This window comes from Trichogramma pretiosum, unplaced genomic scaffold (assembly GCF_000599845.2).
Source record: "Trichogramma pretiosum strain Unisexual culture from Peru unplaced genomic scaffold, Tpre_2.0 scaffold59, whole genome shotgun sequence".
Lineage (NCBI taxonomy): Eukaryota > Metazoa > Arthropoda > Insecta > Hymenoptera > Trichogrammatidae > Trichogramma > Trichogramma pretiosum.
The window spans coordinates 668,005-686,015 of NW_019641668.1; the positions used below are offsets into that span (position 1 = coordinate 668,005).

General features: G+C 44.8%; 2 protein-coding genes across 3 annotated transcripts; one reads left to right on the forward strand and one right to left on the reverse strand.

The window, feature by feature from the left end:
- Positions 1 to 404: 404 nt before the first annotated feature.
- Positions 405 to 14,367, forward strand: LOC106651644 (sodium-dependent neutral amino acid transporter B(0)AT3). Of its 2 annotated transcripts, none has more exons than XM_014370261.2 (11): positions 405 to 803; positions 2,836 to 3,142; positions 3,284 to 3,539; positions 5,023 to 5,138; positions 5,213 to 5,404; positions 5,485 to 5,757; positions 5,839 to 6,040; positions 6,122 to 6,324; positions 12,699 to 12,900; positions 12,987 to 13,410; positions 13,511 to 14,367. In XM_014370261.2, the coding sequence occupies exons 2-11, from the start codon at positions 2,930 to 2,932 to the stop codon at positions 13,716 to 13,718; spliced, it is 2,289 nt and encodes a 762-aa protein (XP_014225747.1). In that variant the 5' UTR covers positions 405 to 803; positions 2,836 to 2,929; the 3' UTR covers positions 13,719 to 14,367. The 2 variants fall into 2 exon arrangements, with proteins under 2 accessions (XP_014225747.1, XP_014225749.1); XM_014370263.2 differs by having other exon boundaries at positions 3,311 to 3,539.
- On the reverse strand, positions 6,369 to 11,747 carry LOC106651643 (multidrug resistance-associated protein 4-like). Its single transcript, XM_014370260.2, has 10 exons — positions 11,219 to 11,747; positions 10,934 to 11,038; positions 10,715 to 10,849; positions 10,201 to 10,631; positions 9,962 to 10,118; positions 8,459 to 9,880; positions 8,117 to 8,391; positions 7,820 to 8,050; positions 7,225 to 7,757; positions 6,369 to 7,158 (listed from the first exon to the last, which is right to left on the reverse strand). Exons 1-10 carry the CDS (start codon positions 11,278 to 11,280, stop codon positions 6,544 to 6,546), a joined length of 3,966 nt encoding a protein of 1,321 aa, XP_014225746.1. The 5' UTR covers positions 11,281 to 11,747; the 3' UTR covers positions 6,369 to 6,543.
- Positions 14,368 to 18,011: the final 3,644 nt, after the last annotated feature.

Genomic DNA, 18,011 nt, shown 5'->3' on the forward strand with positions numbered 1-18,011 from the left:
AAATTAAAATATCATTCGTCGTGACAGAATTCAAAAGTCTGAGATCTGCTTGCTGCAGCTATTAATCCGGAATGCAACTCGCAGAGTTAAGGGCAATTTTATGAAAATAAGTTCAAAAGATGAAGTTGATCCAAGCTTTTTTCAAATATCCAAGGCGAAGAGTAAAAACCGTATACGGTAGATCGATGATGCATATATCCCGATATACTCGGCGCAGTCCGCGTGTACTCGCGCGTACATCCCCCATATGCACCTCCCACGATGCACCGATGGGTTTTATGTAAAGGTCGGCGCTGCTGCTGCTGCTGCACCTGCGCATTGCGGGGCGCACTGAGTAAACTCGGGTCCTTGCATGATGATTTAAGTCGAAACTCGTTGGCGAGCTCCAGTAGCGACGACGACTGCGACGTCGACGGCAACAACACGGAGCCGTTGGGGATAATCGTCCAGTCGGAGCGTCACAGAGCTGTGTTGGCTGCGCGCGAGTGTCAGCGAATTAATATACACAGGGAAGCCGAGCTCGGATCGTGGCTGGAAAGCTCGAGGGCAAACTCGATCGAGAGGGGTTTGCGCGTGGTCCGCTACCATGAGCAATAGTGCTAATAGCAGTGGCGGAGCTTTCGTCGACGTGGGAATCGACTTTCCAGCAATCGGTCGCAGCTGAATCTCTGGCCTCCCGCACATTACCCTCCGCCAATGGATACGACAGCGGATCCGTCGATCGTTCGCAAGTCGCTCACTGGTTTCGGAAGCAGGCCACGTTTCGCTTGAGCAAGTCGTCGCTCGCTCTCCAGTCTTGGCAAGTAATACAATTATATCAGTTGATAAATCTACTTTCTCGCTGTATCCTGCGATCGGGTTGAAGCGTATGTGTGTCCCTGTATGTGCGCGCGCGTGACTATATACCTACACTGCAACTCGCAAGCTCTATTCAGTCCTTTCCAGCAATCGATATAGAATTCGCCCTCTCTCTCTCTCTCTTGCCCTCTTGCCTGCATGCTACCTACTGCCTTTTCTCGCTTACGCTCACTCACACGAGCTCGTTTATGGCACTATAGTTTCGAAACGAGTCTTCCTCCTCGTCGATGACTGCGGCGATAATTCATCGAAAAGGAGTAGCTGCTCTCGAGCTTTTTACGCGGCAACGGCAAGCTTTACGCGAATCGAATCAAAACAATAGATCAGTGACGATTAGTATACCACTAAATTCTCGAGGCTAATCGTCTGACTGGAGTAATCAACGTATCAATTCGAGCTTGCAATCAGAGATCCGCGTGGAGCCTGGCCCTCAGGGTCACGCAGCGAGTAACGAAAGGGAGAAGAAACTCCGCAAAGTCTTTCAAAACGTTCAGTCGTAATACTCGCTCGATCGGAGCCTCACTCGAAAGCATTTACTCAGCTTTTTCCACTCTCTAAAGACCTCGTGTTTTTCAGGCCTCGCGATCTGTGTGCGTAGCCACTCGATATGCAAAAACTAAGTTTGCACGCGCTACACGATGACACCATTTTATGCCCGCTAGTCTTTTCTTAATATACGAGTGCGATAATGCCTCCTACACATAATAGCTGTCTGATATAAAGAATCGATCCGAAATGCTCCTCGACAGCTCGAGTACGTGCAATTATCGAGTGCATAATCTTATAAATCTCTCGTCGAGCAACGCGCCTCTTTCCATGTGCAAAAATATCGATCCAGAGCGATAAGAGCCTGCGAACGATGCTCTAGCACACGCAGCTGTTTCATTTGCATTAAAAAAGTTACAAAGGAAAAATTGAATTAAACCACCTGCGAATGGGAAAGTTTTAATGAAGAGCTTATCGGCGCTGTAACATGATTATCAAAGAGTCAAAATCAGTTAAATATAATATCGAGATTTGAGCCAGTCTGTCTGCAAGCTCGTCGAGTGGATGGCAATTAGCACTTGTGAAAAATATAATAAAAGTCTGATATACGTCAATTAAAACGAAGCGAGCGCCAACAATCAAGTCGGAAACGTCACATCAGTCGTGAAAAGAGCCGCGGCGAAAGGTATACATTTTTTCCAGCCGGTTACGCAACACAAGAGAGCTTAAGCGGGACTTAATGACGCGTGAGGTTTTCAACGACGCCTCTATGGAGCTTTTAAATATTCCTCGAATATAGCTATATGTATATCGTCAGGCTGCACTTTGCCAGTGTCCCGTTGCGACACAGCCAAGCGAGCGAGCGAGCTTGCGATTGTTTGAGCGCGCTAATGTATCATTGAACGCTGAACAAATCAAATTATCGATTGAAACGAATTCACTGCATACGCTGTACGGCAAAAAAAAATACGTTTTTTACAACTCGAGCTATAGCTGATAAAACAAAGAGAAGGAGCGGTCGCTAAGAAATTGCTTTGGCCAGCTGGGCGCGAATGCAAAAGTAATATTGTTGCGTGCGAATTTTCGTACGAACAAGCGAATGACATTTTGAAAAGCTGCCCTTCAGCCCTTGGAGCGAGCAGTAAAAATTGTTGCCACTCGAAAAGTTATTGTCATCGAGTACCTTGCTCGGGGCTCCGAAATACGTGGCACATGCAACAGTTATTCGCACGATCCACGAGCTCGTCGCAGAAGCGAGCAATTTTCCAGCACGAAAGGATAAAAGTGCTTCTAAAAGGAGAGGAATTAAAAATAGCTCGTGAAAAAGACACAAGCTCGGTCGATCGTATGAAAAGTGTGCGTGATCGAGCTGGACTTGCCGTTAACCTACTTTGAAAAAAGTGTCATTTTGCCTCGGGTCACTTTTGTTTCAATAAGTGCACACACCTGTCGATGAAGGCTCACTTTGTCCTTATTGAATTTATTTTACAGGCTCTCAGTAGTAGCATCAGCAGCAGCGGAGGCGCGACAAATCTCGGAAATAATTGCATGAGCAGAAGCGAAGGAATCATCAGGGCAAGACACAATGGCGAACACGGCTCATCTGGTGCGCCGGCAGAGCTCGCGCGACCTCAAGCCCCAGAAGAGCGTCGACAAGCTCGAGATGAAGGAGCTGCGAGGTCGACTGGTCGGCGAGAGCCGCAGGGAGAGGAGCCTGCCCGAGAGAGGCCTCAGCTACGGCGCGACCAACGCCGGCTTCGACGACTCCAGTCCCAATCGCGCCGCCCAAAGCGCAAAGGTAAATCCGCGCACAACACTAGTTGTAGATAAGAGCACGTTTATGTATAGCTGCTTTCGTGCGATTCACGCTTGCGTCATTTTTCATACTCGCACACACCACCCCTCATTCGCCGCAATCATCGACGACTCGGCGCATCAGTCTACAAATCCTTTCGTTGATGTCCAGAGCAAACAGACGATCTCGGTGAGCGACGCGGGCGGCGGGGGTGGCTCCACCTCGGCCGGCGGCAGTAAGCTCGGCAGCACCGAGAAGGGCATATTCAAGCCCGAAGCCGGCGAGGACGAGCGCGAGAACTGGGACAGCAAGCTCACTTTCCTCCTGGCAACGGTCGGCTATGCCGTCGGTCTCGGCAACGTATGGAGATTTCCTTACCTCGCTCAGAAGAACGGCGGTGGTAAGTATCCCTCTAATAACTATATACTTTGGCCACATGTGCGCGAGGATTTTTCAAACTTCCACAACGTTGAATAAAAACGGCAAACTGGGTCACTCGATAGAGAGAGATATTTACGAATAAGTTTATGAGTTATAGACCCCGACATAGTATACAAGGTATTCGAATACTTTGGGGAATGCACTTGCGCCCCGCCGAGACTCCTTTGGCTGCTTCGAATGTATCTGTAATTACGAACGGCTTTTCCCTATATATAGCTCCATTGTGCAAAACTAATCATTTCCAGATTCCTTATTTTTGCCGCAACAATTATTTATTTTTAAAATCAGTCTGGATTATTTTTTCATAAACGTTTGTAGCGAGCGCATTATAGAATAATTAGTTCTCAGTATTTTACCGAATTTGATGATTCGGCAAATTGTACTTGCACTAACTGATGAGAAAAATATGAAATATTTTAATTTTTCATAATTTTCGTGGAATTTTTATATTCGTTGCTATCGGTAATATTGAAAATTGTCCAACTAATTGAAAATATTTTTATCAAAATTTTATTTTATCTTTTCAATCTTACTTTCTATTTTTAGTTTTTGAAATTTATTCAGTTCGATTTTTTTTTCTCTTCGAAAAATCCACAATTTCGAGGTTTCAACAAAAACGTTATATATTTTTTATTTTCATAGCCTTTTTAAAATAAAAGGTTAATTCCGACGCTAATCGATAAATCAAACTTTTTAGTTAGTTTTTAATTTAATACGTTCATCAATAACAATACCGGCAATAAGAATAATTAGTAATTAAATCATTAAATATGTGCGTTGAATTTTAAATATAAGGAAGAACATTCACGTAATTAATATTTCATGCTCTCGAAACTATAGCAAGATTTATGAAAATGTAGGTTAATTGGTATGTAATATTATATACAATCAACAACGTTTCAATTGTGAGCTCGTACATCAAGAACAATATTGAAAAAACATACTACTTGATATGAAGTAATGGACTTTTTTTCGCACTTTTTGCCAATATATTTGGAAAAGCTGATTGTGTGTTGTAAACTTTTTACAGGTATACGGAAATCGTGAAAATCGTATTTTTCGTATCAAGTTGCATTGAATTGATGGGCGTGACTGGGGTTGGTTCGAAAAAAATTGCCGGTAATAAGCCGAAAACCTTCGCCGTGTCGCTCATGTCGAAGAACGATCCTGTTAACGACGCGGAGAGTCGCAAACACACAAAGCGGCTTTACGTGAAGATCATAATATCGGATCCGGACGAGTCGCTAGCGAGTTTGAGCCCGGAAAATAAGAAAGAAGCGCTGAGTCGAGTGATCGACGCCGTGGCCGAGTCGGTCGGACGCGAGCGTCGGAGAAAGAAGCGACATCGGAAAAAGAAGCGACATCGGAAAAAGCGCTGTTGCTCCAAAAGGAGAGATAAATACCGGTCCAAGCTCGCGCATAATTGAACTTTGTGCTTGAAGGTGCTTTTTTGATACCGTACTTCGTGATGCTGGCTATCGAGGGGATCCCTATATTTTACCTGGAGCTAGCCATCGGCCAGAGACTGCGAAAAGGCGCCATCGGAGTTTGGAATCAGGTCGGCCGTCGATCAACAATTATCCACAAAATTGTGTAGTACAAAAAATTCACGCTTTTGTCGTCTCTTGGCAGGTATCGCCGTTCATGGGTGGCATAGGCGTCAGCAGCGCCGTCGTATCTTTCAACGTGGCCCTCTACTACAATACCATTATCGCCTGGTGCCTATTTTACTTCGTTCAGAGCTTCCAATCGGAGCTACCCTGGGCGGAGTGCCCCAACAAATATTTCCAAAACGGCTCCTACTCACCCGAGCCCGAATGTTTGGTAGGCAAAGCATATATCGCTTAAAATAACTTCATGACTCGAATTTTCTTTTCACAAAAACGAACGTTCGGTGTCCACAGCAAAGCAGCCCAACGCAATATTTTTGGTATCGCACTACCCTCATGGTGTCGAAGGACATCAACACACCGGACGTGTTCAATTGGAAAATAGCCCTGGCTTTGGTCGTCGCCTGGATACTCGTCTACATGTGCATGATCAAGGGAATCGCGTCGTCGGGCAAGGTCGTCTACGTCACGGCCACCTTTCCATACATCGTCCTGATAATCTTCTTTTTCCGAGGCGTCACCTTGCCCGGCATGTCGGACGGTTTGCGCCACTTGTTTACGCCGAAAGTACGTCTAGAGCTCGTGCAATTCTTATTCCGGCGCGGTCGAAATTCGAGCGAATTTTTCAACGATCGTCTCTCGTTTCAGTGGTACACGCTAACCGATCCAGTCGTATGGCTCGAGGCCGGGACGCAGATATTTTTCTCCCTCGGCCTGGCGTTCGGTGGTCTGATCGCCTTCTCGTCCTACAATCCAGTGAACAACAATTGCTACCGCGACGCCATAATGGTCAGTCTGACCAACTGCTTCACTTCCATGTTCGCCGGCATCGTTGTTTTTTCCATCATTGGTACGGCATGCTCATAAATTGTCCATTCGAAATTATAAACCACAAATTTTAGCTACCACACAGAGAGGCTTTTCATTACAGGCTTCAAAGCAACCATGACGTACGAGGCGTGCCTGAGAGACCGCAACTCATCCCTCATCAGTTTATTCGGAGGCTTCGAGAAAATACCACTGCATCTACCTGCCAACGGTAGCGTCTTCAACCTCACGAATCCCAACGGAAGTTTAACGAGTCTCGTCATGCCCACCTTGCCCGAATGCGATTTGCAGAAAGAACTCGATAATGTAAGTGACATTTATTTTATTCATCTTCGTATCAGTTATATATACAAAAATATTATTCGGACTCGATAATCGTAAATAATTATAAATACACGCACAACACACACAATTCGTCCATTTGATTTTTTGCGTTTATAAATCAACAACTTACATGGCTATTTTACGGGACTAGAAATCGTAAAAAAATAAAGAATAGAACAACGATAGTGAAATGTCTTTGGCTCAAGCATCGTTCGGCTCAGCTTTAGCTAACGCGGCAAAACGGCTATTCTTGTTTTTTAGAAGGCAATTGGGCTCTCCGTACTCGGCGATTTTTCCCTGATCCACCACGACGATTCTATCGCAATCGAGTACCGTCTTGATCCTGTGAGCGATCATAATGATGGTGCACTTGCTGAATTGCTCGCGAATCGTCGCGTGTATGAGAGCTTCGGTGTGAGGATCGACGTTGGCCGTCGCCTCGTCGAGAATGAGAATTTTGTTCTTCCTCAGCAGTGCCCGAGCCAGGCAGAGCAATTGACGCTGACCAGTGCTCAAGCCGGTCTGATCGAGTGGCTGGTCCAACGACGAGAAGATCCCTTTCAATTCGACGTCCTCGAGGACCGACCAGATCTGCTTGTCGTCGTAATCGTCGTTGGGGTCCAGATTTTTCCTCAAAGTCATTGAGAAAAGCTGAGGTTCTTGCGGTAGAATCGACATATTTTTCCGCAATTTTTCCAGCCGCAAGGCTTTGCAATTCCATTCGTCGATGAAAATTTGTCCATCGTAATCCATTAAATTGAATAGAATCGTTACGAGCGATGATTTTCCCGCCCCAGTCGCGCCGACGATGCCGATCTAACGAGCGAAGCAATTTTTATTTTATCAAAAAAATCATCGAATGAATGAAAAGTAATGTCTAACCTTGGAGCCGGCCCTGATGCGCAAATTAATGTCCCGTAAAATCTGTTGTCCATTATTCGAGTACTTAAAGTTGACCTTTTTGAACTCTATTCTTCCGAGTTCCGGCCAAGTAGATTTAGGCCGCAATCGAGGGTTGATATCTTGGCTCTCGGACTCCAATTGGTAGGCGTACTCGGAGGTCCTCTCAACGGCAACGAGCATATTTTCCACGTCTCCCGTGACCCTCACGGTTCTGGCGAGAATTCCGCACAAAATGTGAGCTTGGGTGAAGGTCATACCGACGTCGGCGCCATTCTGCGTGTCCGGGCTGAAGAGGCAAAAAGTGAAGCTGACAATAGTGATGAAGCCGAGCGTGATGAGGTCCAGCCACATGCCGTAAGCTCCCACGGCGTAGATGTAGCTGAAGGCCGCGGCGCTGTGCTCGTTTTGCAGCGCGTCGAACGTGTAATTGAAATTCGACTGGATTTTGAAGGCGCGAATCGACTCGATGCCGCTGAACGTCGAGTCGACGAACTGCAAAACGGGACTCTTTCCTACGGAGCGTCGAGAGACATTAGGAGCGATTCGAGAGAGGGAGAGAACGTTGATAACTTACGTTGGGCCTCGATTCTCATGAGGGCGCGAGTCGTTTTCACGGCGCTCATGCGTAGCTTGTACAACAGATACCCCATTGCCAGAATGAGGACCAAGAAATATGGATTCACGTACACTATGACGGACGCTATGCCACAAATGATGAAGATGAACTCGAGATTCTCGAGCAACATCATCGGCAGCTTTTCGTCTCCGGTTCCCAAATCTTTGGTGAAACGATTCATGATGTTGCCTGCGACAAGGATGCAAAAAAATCATTGAATAGCTATTTCGCATTCAAAAAGGTTCATTGCCATACCTGTGTTATTGGCTTCGAAGAAGCTCATTTTCGCTTGCAAGATCCCTCTGACCATGCTGTTGTGCAATATAGAGTTGATCTTTTTGAAAGTCATTGCATAGTAGAGCGACTTGAGTATCGTCAGGCACACGATACCGATCATGAGATAAATGAAATTCTGAATGTCGTTCTCGGGGTCTCTATTCGGAGGCTCTGGGTTTATAAACGCAGACTCGTAGTACTCTTCGCTTATCTGTTTGGGCTTGGTGGCTTGGCTGTTGGAGTAACTTTTGGCCCTGAGAAAAAGAGGAAAGGTGTCAAAAAAGATGTCAAGCTGATTAATGGGAGTATGAATGGAATTACCATAAGGAAAGACAGACGTCGTACATGGACGTGAGCGTTTGCGCCAAAACAAATGTGAGCAGAGTCAAAACGCAGATGAGAGTTTGGCCGTCGCCAGTGAAATACTTTCTATAGATTCTGCATCTACCGAATTTATCTTTATTCGTTTGTTCTTTTCTGACTAGTCCCTTGAATTTATCTACGTGCTCCTTCTCCTTCTCTTCTTCCTCAGCCTTATTCTCGGCGAGCAACTCGTTTATCTCGAGGGGCTCTTTTTTGTCGTCCTCGGTCGAGGCAACGTCGTCGCTCGGTCGCGCCTCGGTATCCGTCGCATCGACGTCGTCCTCTATACTAGCGGTGGTCTCCTCGTTGGAAACGCTGCGATCGTCCTGACTGTCGGCCTCGCCGGCCTCGTACTCGGCCTCGTGGCTCTCTCGGTCGGTCGAGTCGGTGCGCTCGAAGAAGCTGTCCTCGCGCCGCAGAGTCTCGAAGTCGCCCTGGTACACGATTCTGCCCCCGTCCACGGATATGATCTCGTCGGCCTCGACGCAGTACTCGAGCTGATGGGTGACCAAGATTCGCGTCTTGGCGCTCAGCAGCCCGTTGATGCAGTGGTGAAAGAGACGCCGGGCGACTGCGGCGTCGCAAGCCGAGAGCGGATCGTCCAGCAGGTAGACGTCGGCCTCGCGGTAGATGGCCCGAGCCAGTCCGATCCTGGCGCACTGGCCGCCGCTCAAGTTGGCGCCGTTCTCCAAGGCCAGCTTGTCGTCGCCCTCGAGCCAAGCCTCCAGGTCGGCGTCGAGCTCGCAGAGCCGAACGACTCGCCTGTAGCGCTCCTCCTCGTACTTGCTGCCCAGCAGTATGTTGTTCCTCACGGTGTCCTGAATGATCCAGGGCTCCTGAGGCGCGTACGACAAGCTGCCGTCGATGCGTATCTGGCCTCTGGTGAAGTCGCGCTCGTCCAGGAGCAGCCGCAGCAGGGAGCTCTTGCCCGAGCCCACGGGCCCCACCACGACGTAGAGCATGTTGCGCTTGACGCTGAAGCTGATGTCGTCGAGGCAGTGGGCCAGTGGCGTGGGGCTCGTTGCGGCCTGTCCGCAGCTCACGGCCGCCACGTTGATCATCGTCTCGTCCTTCCTGGGCTCGAAGGCGTAGAGGATGCGCGACTTTTGCTCGTCCAGCAGCAAAAAGTCCTGGATGCGCTTGAGCGAGGCCAGAGCCTCGGATCCGGTGTCGATGGTCCTGAGGAAGTACGAGCCCGACATGACGTGCAGCACGTTGAAGTACTGCACCAGGGTGTAGACCGTAGTGGCGCTGAGCAGGCCGCCGCTCCGGGCGTGCAGCATCAGGGTCACGAAGACGGGGCTGCGCTGGGCGAACGACACGACGGCCCAGAGCAGGCACTTGAGCTTGTAGGCCAGTCCCAGCACGTACATCTCGTTCCTGATCGAGGCGAGCTCGTGTGAGATCTCTAATTGCGACTCGTTGAAATCGTGTGCAGATCGTTATCTATTCTCGTCTTACCTTCTGGCTTGGTAGAGCAGTCGCGCGAACGGCTTCTCCCAGGCGCACATCTTGATCACTCGAATGGCTCGGACGACCTCGGCCGTTAGCAGGACCCTCTCGTCGGTTTTGCCGGCTATTTTCTTGCGCAGTTTCGCGATGACTCTACCGCTCCCAGCTGTCAACGGCAGAGGCAGAGAAAGAAAGAGAGAGAGAAAATGCGGGAAAAAGTACTCGATTAGCTTCGGTGGTGATCGTACCTTGCAACGGAAGAGTCTGGAGCAGGAGCAAAGCGACCCCGACGAGGGCGTAGGCGCCGACCGACTGCCACATGAGGATCGTGATGGCCGTGACCTGCAGCGGCATGATCCAGAGCGTGTGCAGAAACAGCACCGACGTCTCCAGCTTCATGGCGTCGTTCGACATGAGATTGATGATTCTGCCCCCGCTGGCCTTCCTCGCCGAGCTCGGCAGTTTCATGATCTTGCGAAACATGAGAGCCGAGCAGCCCACGCGGATCTTCATGCCCAGGTGCCTCAGTCCCACCGACATCTGATTGAAGATGACCATGTCGAAGAGGGTCAGGCAGATGAAGCAAAAGGTCTCGACGACGGCTATGACGTACCAGTTGGGCGACTGCTTGTTGTCGAAGGCGCCGATCACCTGGCCCAACGTGAACGTCATGACGATTCTGAAACAACGACACCGGCTACATCCAACGAAACGTCCTTTTGGGCCGACTCTTTTGTTGTTACTTCAACGCCGTCCACTGACTTGATGCAAAAGTGATAAAAAAAGGACGGCACGCCCCACCACAAGAACTCCCTGTGGAACATCCAGTAGACGGCCCTGAACAGGCTCGGCTTGCGGTTCTTCACGTGGGCATTCGAGCACTCCTTGGTCCAGTGGCTACAAAAGTGCGATAAAAGTGCGTGTGCGTGAGATCGACAATTGGCGATCGAAATCGAGGCTCAAGTTGGGAGGCCGACTTACACTCCGAGCTCCTTGGCGATTAGCTCGCTGTCGTGCTGCTCCAGCGCTCCGGACAGATCCGCGTGCTCGAGCGCCTGGCCTCTCTTGAAGATCGATATCAACCATCTATAAAAAAAGTCTTGCTTCATGCATATATCTGCTCATTTATTTTGGTCGCACGCAGCGACCAAAACAGCCGACTGTTTTGAACGCGCGGCTTGCCCCAAGGTCGGTGTCGGCGAGAGGCGCCGGTAAAGCAAGAAAGTATCTGCCCGTTTCACTGGGACGCGTATCGTATATACTCACAGGAAAAATAGTCGGCTGATCGGGTGGGCCTCCTCGTACGGGTGTCCCTTGCCATCGGCCATCTTGGCAATTCAATTGGTAATTGCGTCAATATATGATATCGGATGCGAAGCTGAACGAAGCCGAATGGCAATTGCATAAAGGAGAGGAGCTTTGGCGCACCCACGCACACACTATCGCGGCGCACATGCAGCAGCAGCAGCACACATGCACTCGACGCGCCGCCGATCAGTAATTCCTTCCTCGACGCTCGATCATGATGAGACCAACAACTTTTGTATGTATCGGACTCGACGATCTCTCGCCTTTCGCCGCAGCAAATCGCACACTGCACGTTGGCGCTAGCTTCTAAACTTACGTACTCGTGCGTTGCTGATTTCAGCGACGCCCCAATCGAATAATTCTCATCTCACTTTTACGTTTGAACTGCGATCGCGCGCGAGATAAGAAATCGATGCTGCTTTATCAGATGGAAATGTCAATAAGAATTGCCGCACGATAATTGTACACTCGAGGTTGGCTGCGAGTCGCGCAAACCGATACGTAATTCGAAACACCTTCGTCGAAATAATTGGCTGAAAAATTTTTCTCCGGCCACGCGCCGACGCACGAGCATGTAAACAAGCTCCTGAGAGCTTTCGTAATAATTGCAAATCAATCTATTAGCGAGCTTTTATCGTTTTCTTCTTTTTTTTTCCTGCTGAAACAGACAAACGATAGCTTATCAAAACTTCAAAGAGCAGCAAAATAGTGTATAAACACTGATAATGGAGCTCGTGTCTGCGCGCGTTGCAAACACACAGCCTTAATTGAAAAAGAAATGAATTTTTCGTACTTGTATGTATTAGATGTCGGCTCGCTCGCCGGATGACTTAGGCTCGATGACGCGAATAACACAAATAACAGTCGATCGAGAATCGAAGCTAATCGCTCGAACAACACCTACACTCGTAGCTCGAGACACATCCAAGTAACGAATCGTACGAGCTCGTTGTCGCGCGACATCGACGATGCGACGATGCTCGATTACCAACTTGCACTCCGACTGACGCGAGAGAAAGAGAAAGAGCGAGAGACATAGCGCCGAACGCAAGTGGAGAAACTCGAGATGGATCTCTGCCTCTTCTTTTCGTTTGACTTTCTCACAACGCTCCACGCGATGATACGATAAATCATGGCCTTTGTAATTCCATGGAGAAGAAAAAATCGATACTACTCACCGGTCTCTACATATATATCCACGTGGATCCGACTATTACAGCGTAATGATAAGCGTACAGATTCGCGCAAGTGCCAATAGAAATTACAAACGCGCGTCCCCCTTTGCTGCCGCGGTCAATGGCACGCCGTTTCGTTGTACATGAAACTGCATCGGCATCGAATCACGTAGCGCTAGGCAAAGCTGCACTCGTGGCCAGCGGAGCTTATTTTATCGAAGCTCAACAAACAATGAAATTGACACGGATCGTGTGTGTTGCAGTCGGCGTCGGGCACCGGCTTGGCCTTCATCATCTTCACCGAGGCCATCAATCAATTTCCCGGCGCGCAGTTCTGGTCGGTGCTGTTCTTCCTCATGCTGTTCACGCTCGGCATCGACTCGCAATTCGGCACCCTCGAAGGCGTCGTCACGAGCATCGTCGACATGAAGCTCTTTCCGAACCTGCGCAAGGAAATTCTCACGGGTAGGTTGGCCAAGTACTCGAATATAGTCTCGAGCCGCATATATTTAATAGGCAATTTGCTGAAACGATCTACCACGATGTTACAGGGGGCATTTGTCTGGTGTGCTGCTCGATATCGATGGCGTTCGCGCACGGCGCCGGCAGCTACGTCTTCGTCCTGTTTGACAATTTCAGCGGCAACTTTCCGCTGCTCATCATTGCCTTCTTCGAGTGCATCGGCGTGGCTTACGTCTACGGCATCAAGAGGTTCGCCGACGACATCGAGCTCATGACCGGTACTCGGCCCGGCCTCTACTGGCTCATATGCTGGAAGTACCTGTCGCCGCTGGCCATGCTGAGCATCCTCGTGGCGTCGATCGTCGAGATCGTCGTCCAGGGCAGCGGCTACCAGGCTTGGGTCGCCGAAAAGGGCATAACCGAGCGGCTCGAGTGGCCCACCTGGGCCCTCGTGCTCATTGCCGTGCTCATTCTCGCCTCGATCCTCTGGATACCGGTGGTCGGCATTTGCAGGTGAGCTCTCGTCTCTCTCTCTCTCTCTCTCTCTCTATTATTCGACCAATGACCGATTGAATTGAACTTGAAACTAATTGTCGTCTCTGTGCCTCGGCAGAATGTTCAACATCTTGATAGTCGAGGACAACGAGAAGGCTTGGTTCCCGGCGGCCGATCTCAAAGAGTTCCACGGCATCGTCCCTCACGAGACAACCAAAGCCGAGCAATATCTCTTCTGCATCAGGCCGGACGGCAGCGAGGGTCTTTGCTGCCCGACCAGTGGACCGCGCGAAGACGACGAGGAGGACGACACCGACGTCACCTAAATCATCCATCGATCCGTCGCTCCGTTTCCTCAACTTATGTACAATTGCTTGCTTGCACGATCAATTGTATGTACTTTGCCGAAAGAAAACAACGAGGCTCTATTCACGCGCCTTTTTTTCTTTTCTTCTTTCTTTCCATTATCTATATTCTGAACGGCATCAGTCAATTATACTGTTAAAAAAAAGAGTGCAAATTAGAAAGAAAAAGAGAGAAGAATTAAAAACGATTCGCTACTGGTATTAACATAGTCAATAGGATTTACTGGGAGAGAAAAACTGTTTTCACTCGTTTGATTGGTGAAATAATCTATTCGTAAGTTAACGCCGTCTACACTTCTACTATATGGGAAATTAATCAAACGCAAACTCATTTACGCGTGGTTATAGAAAAAAAAGCGAACTAAACTAAATATATACTTATTATAGTCCATTTAACGAAAGGTATGAAAAGCTCAACAAGCCGATTGTTATTTACAGTTTATAAAATATATAAATACACATATTCATCGTCAAAATATGCGTACATAGATATAAATACAAAAATTTTATTCTCAACGGATGAAAAGAGAAATTATTCTGGAATTTACCAGTACCACGTCGTTATATATACGGGTCAAAATAATACTTTTTTACAAAACCGTGCGCACGTATGTCACCGATCTTGACGCGCTTTTGGTATGTTATAGTACATGGTAAAAAGGTCCCAAAAAAAAATTTTTAGACCCCCTCCCCCCTCCTACCCCCCACTTCCGGTATAAACGTCCATTTTCGATCTATATTTTTTCTGAGGACATGAAGCAAGTAAAAAATCTGAAAAAATTCATAAAAATACTTTTCCACAATCCAAACAACCTTGAATTTTTTCAGATTTTTTGAGTGCTTCAGGCCTTCAGATAAAATCATTGAAAATTTCAAAAATCGAGATACGGCGGTATGAGCCGATGTAGTACTCGGAAATTTTTTCAGTTATTTTTCGCATTAAAAAACATAACCTCAATTTTTTTCAGATTTTTTCAGATTACCTAACGCACCTTTTGAAGCCAAAAACCGATTTTTTTGACGAAAATAATTTTTTTAGGACAGTACGGAGCCTCGAAAAATCTGAAAAAAATTTTTTCTTGTTTTTTTCATCAAAATACGTAATCTCAAATTTTTTCAGATTTTTTAATTGAAGGCGATAGCTTCTAGGGCCGAAAAATGCTATTTTTAACAAAAAATGGTTCCTAGAACCCGATGGTTCCGGTGAAAAAATTTGAAAATATTTTTTTTGAATTCCTTGTCAAATTTTAATAAATTTTGACCGTTTCAAAAGTTCGATTGAAGCTTCCTAGCTCATTTTAGAGCAGGACAAAGATTAGTGCAAAATATCTGAAGACGTTTCTGAAGACATTAAGGAATGATAAAACTCGTTTGATGCTCTAAAATGAGCTAGGAAGCTTCAATCGAACTTTTGAAACGGTCAAAATTTATTAAAATTTGACAAGGAATTCAAAAAAAATATTTTCAAATTTTTTCACCGGAACCATCGGGTTCTAGGAACCATTTTTTGTTAAAAATAGCATTTTTCGGCCCTAGAAGCTATCGCCTTCAATTAAAAAATCTGAAAAAATTTGAGATTACGTATTTTGATGAAAAAAACAAGAAAAAATTTTTTTCAGATTTTTCGAGGCTCCGTACTGTCCTAAAAAAATTATTTTCGTCAAAAAAATCGGTTTTTGGCTTCAAAAGGTGCGTTAGGTAATCTGAAAAAATCTGAAAAAAATTGAGGTTATGTTTTTTAATGCGAAAAATAACTGAAAAAATTTCCGAGTACTACATCGGCTCATACCGCCGTATCTCGATTTTTGAAATTTTCAATGATTTTATCTGAAGGCCTGAAGCACTCAAAAAATCTGAAAAAATTCAAGGTTGTTTGGATTGTGGAAAAGTATTTTTATGAATTTTTTCAGATTTTTTACTTGCTTCATGTCCTCAGAAAAAATATAGATCGAAAATGGACGTTTATACCGGAAGTGGGGGGTAGGAGGGGGGAGGGGGTCTAAAAATTTTTTTTTGGGACCTTTTTACCATGTACTATAACATACCAAAAGCGCGTCAAGATCGGTGACATACGTGCGCACGGTTTTGTAAAAAAGTATTATTTTGACCCATACATATATTATATAATTGTTACAAGAGTATTGAATTTTATCGAATATTAATCGCTTAGGCAATTGTTGCTGTAAACTTGAAAACTATAGTTACAAAAAAAAAAACTTTTTTTACTAGCTAATTCGTGATTGGATCTATACATCATTGCTGTCGTCAATCTTGAATTATATAATACATATACCTGTGATGATGGATGCATTTTTTTTATGTAAGCTTGAATTTTGAGATTTATATGAAAATTTATATAAATTTACAAATGAAAACTGCTTTACTATATAAAGGCTGCTGCTAATACTTGAAGAAACACTTTATTTGGTTTCAATATGAAATATTATTCTTCTTATTTCGGTGAAAAATTTTATTTGTAATTAATTGTTGATGAAAAAAGTGTGTAGAGCAACACTGATTGGTTAGAATGTCTTCATAAAGTAGTCTGATCAAGTTGAAAGTAAACTGAAATCAAGTAAAAAAAACAAGACAATTATAAAAACCTTGATTAAATGAAGAAGTGTAGGCAGCTATACGAGAATGCATCAAAATTTGTTCTAATTTTATTCCACATTAAATACTTCATTTTCACGAAAAGAGCGATAATTCTCGTTATAGCGACAAAAGACATTTTTGTAATATAAATGCCAATTTTTAAACGAGATATATAACTCTTAATTACTTACGACAATAATAAGAATAAAAAAACTTGTTGACAATAATTTGAAAATGAAGAATAAAGATCGTGATCGAATGAGATATAATGACAATAATAAAATATGTGTTGTACTAAATATATTCATAAAAAACATACAATAGAGGCCTAAAGGGAAATAGGTACAGAATTTTATTTTTAAGATTTCATAAATTGATAAATTTGTAATGATTCATTCAGAATTCACGATTCATCGCGGAACATAAGGTACAAAAAGACGATCAGTGGCAAATGCTTTATAAATCCAAAGAATTAAATACCGATGTTACTGTGAAATCTGCAAATCTCATTTGAAATACTGTTGTTGTTAATGATAAATAATGCGGGAGATAGTTGGTTATTTTTCTCGATACTTTTGACTGTTGTATTACATTTCCATATCGAAAAAGACTACATATCTATAAAAATGATAAATATGTGTAAAACAAATGCAATAGTTATTTTTCAGATTATCCACTCTGAATGTTATTTTTAGCTCTAACGGTGCTTTACATCTAATATTCACTTTTACTTAAGACTTACCTTTGTGAATAATAAATAAGTTTATAAGCACCTAATGTTTAAAGTGCGAATTTTGAGAAAAACGACTTCTAAAATTGTTTGCAATCCATTAATTGTAATGCAAACCTCAAAAAATTGAATGGTATTGAATATTTGATTGAAAAAATATGGTGTTCTCTGGTAAGAATAATAAAAAATACATTTTCAAGACAATAATTACATGTAGACTCTCATAAATATTCGTATACTGTATAGTATATATGTGTAGTTGTATCTTACTAGTACTTCATAGCACAAGAGCCTAAAAGTAGCGGCAAAGATGCAATTTTTAGACTAAAGTGCTGTAAATTACTATTCAGATACGGAAAGCGTAAATAGCACTTCACAACACGACCTATGTTGAAGCTCGAGGGCGGCAAGGGCTCAAGTCAGTCCAAAATTGATACCACCAGTCGCAGTAATAATATGTGCATTTATTTCATGGCAATGTGCTAATTCATACTTATGACTTTATTTTCTATGAAACAAGAAGTCCTTAACGACGAAGCGGCGTGAGCTATCGTACAAGCTAAATAGGTAAAATAACCATGCCACGGTGCTACAATGTACAACTTGAATCACAGAAAAACACGCTATAAGAACGAAGTTGAGCCATGTAGTGCTATCAAATTGAATTGATTAATTATGATTGACCGTATAATAAAATTAAAAAACAAATGATTGAGTGCTATGTAAAGTTACACAAATACATTTATATAATGAAAACCTGCATTTTGTAAATATAATCAATGAAATTTTATGCGCACAGACGAAATAGAACTATAAATATGTATAATTATAATTTAGAAATAAAAGTAATTAGATAAAAGTCATATCAATGTCCTACATACGAATGCCACAGAACGGCTAAAGCTTTAACGCATTCTATATGGCTTATG